Source organism: Zosterops lateralis, assembly GCF_965231275.1.
Source record: "Zosterops lateralis genome assembly, chromosome: 3".
Taxonomy (NCBI): domain Eukaryota; kingdom Metazoa; phylum Chordata; class Aves; order Passeriformes; family Zosteropidae; genus Zosterops; species Zosterops lateralis.
In genome coordinates this window covers 29,280,682-29,286,681 of record NC_139764.1, presented here as the reverse complement: position 1 = coordinate 29,286,681, position 6,000 = coordinate 29,280,682, and the positions used below count along the sequence as shown (strand labels likewise).

The window sequence follows — 6,000 nt, the reverse complement described above, 5'->3', positions numbered from 1 at the left end:
ACAATCCACTAGTTTAAGACCCTCACAGTGTTTTCAGTGAGTATTTTTACAGCAGTTTTTGGAAATACATCAGATCAGAAATAGTGTTCAAGGTACTAGGACAGCACAACCACAACTACATGAAACTTTTTCCTCCTTTAAAACAGCAAGAAATTATCCATGCATAGAAAACACTTAGCACTATAAAGCATACAAAAAAAGTGATGCAAAACAAGAATCTTCCATCAATCAACACAGAAGACGCCAAAGGAGCACCCCTTGCAGCATAATTTTAAATTAATATTTGGGAAATTCAAAATGCCCATCAACTGGAAAGGAACAAGGCAAGAGGTTGTGTGCCATGTGTACTCTATTATAAACATGGAAGAATGAGTATTACTGTCAGATAAAGGTGTGTGGGGGAGAACATGCAAAAACACATCCCAAATGGTTTATTGTTTCATATGCCTCTCCATAGCCCATTTGAGAATCCTCCTGTTTATTCCCAACACACTATATGAGCTATTTCACAGTATTTAAGGCTTGTACAGACAAGATGTTTATGCAAAAAAAATTATTAGCCATTAGGCCACTAGCAGTTTTCATGGAAGAAAGGTAATTTTATCTGAGTAGAATTAGACTGAGGTTATCTTTTTTACTTCTCCCAGAAGGGACAATATTAAAAACAGATCTATATTAACCCTGTAAATGTAAGCCGAAGCGGCGAGTTCTGTTATATATCAGACTTGCTTCTAGTGTGAAATATCAGCCATATCTGTAGGGGTAAGATTACTACATCATGTGTGTTTTCCACCATACAGATGATGAGAGATGCTAGCAGGCATCCCAACTCTCCGGAAATCAAAACAGCATTCAAATAATTTCCAAATGACTGCTGCTATATAAAAACAGCAATTCTTCAGAATACCAGCACCCAATGTGGCTTACTAGTGCCATTAAATAAACTAAAAATTTCCTATTTCTTTAGGACACAGAAGAAGGCCCAAAGACTTTATTTTTCTTTTGACATAGCATCTGTAACACAAGCGAGCATGTTAGGTACTCACATAACATACAGCTTTACACCTGGACATTTTATGATACAGAAGACATTGTTCCAGAAACTGAAGAAAAAAATGGAAAAGTGTTAATCCAGATGTTTGGTAACACAGAGGCTGGCACTTGGTAAAACCCAGCATTTTTAAAACTTACAAAAGCAAACCTCAAGTAAGCAATGACTTAGAGCAGGAAGCTACCATGTCAATGCCTACGGATTAGATTTCATTAATTACCTTGCCACAAACTGCAGTTACCCTCACAAAAGCTCTCAACACTGACTTTCAAGAACAAGTGTCTTTGAACATCATCAAAATAAACCTATTTTGACATTTTATTCTAAGTATTGAAACTGGTGTTTACTTCAAAGTGGGGTAAAATAAACCATTGTTCAAAACCACAGACCAACCCAGTATAAATCAGTTACAGATAATATTGTAAGATTTCCTTTTTTAAAAAACAACCAACTCCACACATTTTGAGTAACAGGTATGTTAAAATAACCAGTCAGACTTCATTCAAATGAATTAGACAACTTTTACTAAATGAAAAAACCTACATTTAAAATATGCATTTAAAACAAAATGGAATTAGAAAAGAGACTCAAATCCATTTTAAAGAGCTTGCTCACTGTGTCAGAAATCAATATATCTCTTGTATTATATAATGTGCCAGTTCATAAAACAAGTTACTAGAATCCTCAATTTAACATTTTCAAAGACAATACTGAAGTCAAGAGTTTTACATCTACTGATGCACATTTAGAATGGTATAAATCTGTAGCCTTCCCCCAAAGAATCTTACAAATTTGACAGTATTCAGTAAAAGCTTTTGTAGTTGTGTCCAATAAGTACTGCATCCTAAAGCATCACAAATCTGTGCCTTTCATTTATCCTACTATATATTTTGCATCTTCTCTGTATCTTGCCATTTGCCAATGTTAACTTTTAATAAAGGAGAGAACTGAAAAATACTGTGTAACTCTTGATCACGTACAGAAATTATTGCTACTATAGTACACTACAAAGCAGAAGTCTATACAATAGTATATGAAATTTGATCATGAAAATCCAAATGATAGAATCTTCAGTGATGTAAGCCTCACTATAAAGCTGGACATTCCTGTAGCATTTTCAGCTCACCACCCATCATCTAGCTTATTGTATGTTGAAGAACATCCATTTAAATACACCCTCTTCTGAAAAAGAATGTCAGGTTTCAAAGGCTTAGCAAATAAGGATCTTCATGTTCTGTGGAACTATGTAAGATGAATTTTGATGCAGGTAGGAAGTTACCTGGAAGCTAAGCATGCCAAAGGTGTTTCATGCTAATAAAACTAAAGCCAAGGTACCATTTAATCAAGTTACCAACTAATAGGCAATACCATTTTTGTCCTAAGTTAAATGAAGTGTAATGTCAATAATTTAAAATAGTGTAGTGCATAAATCCGTTGTGTGGCAGTTTAAGTTAAAAGGTCAGGACAGGTTTTTTTGTCTTGATGTATGTTGGCTGCCAAGCTGTCCAGTCTGGGCATTTGGGACTCAGTTTGCCTTTTAATCGCTACTGTACTATAAAGTTTGCATTATAATGGGGCACACGGCATTATGATGAAAAAATGGGATTAGGGGGAGAGTAAGAGATCAATGGCTGTTCTAGAAAGCCCCTTCCTCATATCAATTTCAAAGAGCCAGGAAATAAGACTAGATACCATATTCGCATCATTCTAGCTACAAAATAACCAAAGTAAAAGCAATCAAGCAACAATAAGACCACATTACACAAATGGAACATCATGCTCTCATCTGGTTTAACTATTACACCAAGTTTTAACTGGGATGTTGGTCAACTTTAAAAACCGTGGTAAATGTAAATATGTAGTTGAAATCGTTTTTTCCTCTAATTTTTTTCCTCTCTATGCTGGATATTAGAACTTGGAGCTATACTTGTTACAATACAGTGTCGCACATCTTTCTACTAGAAAAAATTAATAAAGATCCTTTACCCGTCTCTTTAAGTTAAACGTGTGACATCATAAAGGGTGTCAAATGGCTGGATGGTTTTACAGTGCACACTTATTATATACTGTAATATGGAGTTTTGTCCTTGACAGATCTGATGGTGTTTTCTACATTATTTCCTTTCTTCACCTCTTCTTCGGTGGATTAGCTGTGCGAGGTGGAGTGACTGGACGCCCAGAATTCAGTCCACCATACTGGTACTTGGCTTTCTTTTCAGATGGTTTCAATATCTTAGAGAAAATAAAAAAGTTCCTTTGAGTCAGCAACAACTAAGAACATTTCAAATATCGTTAATCCCAGATGAAACATTGCTCAGCAGGAACAAGAGGGATGAGGATGGTGGGGGGGTGGAAATCACATCACAACCCTATAAATTTCCTAGTTCTACGTGCAACAATAATAGTAAACTATAAATCCCTCCAGTTCCACTCACCACCATGTTGAGGTGGGAAGGGGAAAGAAAAGAGGCTGAAAATACATCCAGGAAGGAATAGGGACTAAAATCTGATCAAAGCAGCCGTATTAAAAGGGTCCCTTATAGCCATTAATTTGCATAATTGTGTATTCCAATCACTAGGTATGACCAAAAATATTTATATATCATCCAATTAAATTTTAAATTTTGAAATGAGCTTTTCAATAGAATAACTTAATATGCAATGGTTTGGAAAACATCAAATCCCAGTTTTCTGGAGAACAGTTGGTTTTCAGTTGTTCACAAATGCCAGTCTCCTGCACAGTCCTCTCTGTAGCCCAAGAATATTGCTTTACACTAACCACCAGCATGTCAACAAGCACAGTAACGTGGTCCATACAGCCCAACTACAGTCATCTTAATGCACAAATATACCATACCTGGAAGGAACACATCAGAGTTTCATCCACACTCATCATGCCCCCTGCATTGTCAAACTCTCCACAATAATTTGGAGCTGAGAATAGGGTGACCAACTGCCGTTTAGCAAAGAACTCGTACCCATCTTCAACCACCTGTCAACACCAGAGAAATCAAAACTGCTTACATAAGAACTTTTGAAGAAAAAAGAGATAAAGAATCTCGAGGCAAACTGGACTTTGTATCAGAAAGATGCAGGAACTCATCCAAAAGCTATTTTACGTCTTCATAAATTTCAGACAGGACAAGTTCACTCATTTTGTCTTACTGGACACTGAATGGCAGGCCAGGTAGCACTCTCCATGTCTGACACTTCAAATGTTAAACACACATCAGCTTGACTGTTTAATATTTTCATAGTTGAAGTCCAATTACACACTGCCAGTGCAAGGATTCCCATCATTTTATGCTTTATACACAGACTGTGGATGTTTGACCTGATTAGTTTGGTGCACATAAAGCCTGGATATCACCCTCATTGCAACTTGAAACAATTAAGTTTTGCTTTAATTGGTGTCGATTGCACACACCTCAAGTGTAGGTGATTTTAGAGCACCAAAAGTATAAAAAAAAGAGTGATTCAGCCAGATCTTGCCCAAGAGCATCATGCACCTTTAAAATCATGCAAGTAGTGTAATGCATCAGCTAAGAATGTTCCCTCTTTCTCAAAATAAAAGCTTCATGTTAGAATGTAGTACAACTAGTACACCCAACTGCTTACTTTTATAAGACACCATCCTTCTTTTATAAGGAACTGAATCAACTATATGAATATAGAAAATTTGCAGCAATCATGATCAGCAATTAAGAAATCCAGTCAGCATGTGGGATTAATACTAAATCTTCTCTAATGTTTTAGCAGTAAAATTACAAAGAAAAGATTTTAAGTGTTCTAATAGTGTACCCAAGCCTAACAGTGACACAGAATAAAGAGTCTATTTTTGTTTCACAGCAGGAAGGAGCTTCTAAAATTGACTAAATAATGAAACTGAAATGCTATACAGGAAATTGAAACTTGATGTCCACCTAACTAGCACTCTCATTTGAAGTAACTTAATAAAAACGTGTGCTTAAGATTGACAATGCAAAACCAGCCTGACTGAAATGTGCAGAAAGAAAAACAATGCCAAAGTACTCTAGATAGCTGAACCAAAATACTGGCAACAGTGAAAGTTTTAATGTACAGACTTGTTAGTGGAGATAGTCAAAATGCATTTAATATTTCCATGAAGTGAAGCAGAGGTAGTTTAAGCCACAACTACCAGGGAATTGTCTACTGCTGAAACAGAAGAACTCAAACTTCAGTGTAAATCTCAAATTCAAGTAGCTCTGCCCCTTTAAACCTGGAGACTTTACCTCTGATGTTCACATACATCAGTCTAACATTTAATAAGACAGTACAAAAGGAAGAGATCAATGGAGAATTCTAGTGTTAGAATTCTACTCCACTAACATTAGACACACAGTCAAACGTGAGTCAACAGAAAGACACAGCCTTCATAGGCCCTTCGTTAGAAAGACTTTTTCTCTAGAAATAACACAGTGCAAAATAAGTTCCTAATATACACTAATGATAAGGAGCAGGAGAGGTTTTAAGAAGCAGCAGCAGCAAAACTCATACCTGATGAGCTCGACAGATCAAATCCAGATCATGACGATTCAGAAATTTACTGACCACATCAGCACCAAAAGTGAAAGAGACCCCGCGATCATTTTCACCCCAACCTTGCACATCTTTGTCTGGGTCAGACCACAGCAGGTCACAGAGCAAACCTTTAAAAGATAATAGAAGTGAAAATGCCAGTCTTAGGAGGTATTTCATGAAGTAAAACAGTCCCATTGTAATTACCAGAGCAATTCTCCTAAAGAAAATAAGCCTTAACAACAAATGCAACAATAGTTAAACTGTAATTCAGACAAAGAGTACAGTTTGTAAATATGGAGACTGTTTCCCTGCTCACCACTGAAAATGCCTTGATATGAAAAAGTCAGAGCCAAATAGTTCTCTGAAATAATCTTTTATTGTAATATTCAGTGTGTTCACAGTGAACA

At 36.2% G+C, this 6,000-nt stretch overlaps 1 protein-coding gene across 1 annotated transcript in view; it reads right to left on the bottom strand.

Annotated features, from left to right (window-relative positions):
• Positions 1–1,552: 1,552 nt before the first annotated feature.
• Positions 1,553–6,000, bottom strand: part of PPP1CB (protein phosphatase 1 catalytic subunit beta) — a 28,893-nt gene continuing 24,445 nt past the window's right edge. The window contains exons 6-8 of the mRNA XM_083858421.1: positions 5,570–5,721; positions 3,909–4,043; positions 1,553–3,283 (exon numbers count right to left, since the gene is read on the bottom strand). Coding sequence (XP_083714547.1) covers positions 3,179–3,283; positions 3,909–4,043; positions 5,570–5,721 — 392 coding nt within the window. The 3' untranslated portion in view covers positions 1,553–3,178. The remainder of the gene's footprint in view (positions 3,284–3,908; positions 4,044–5,569; positions 5,722–6,000) is intronic.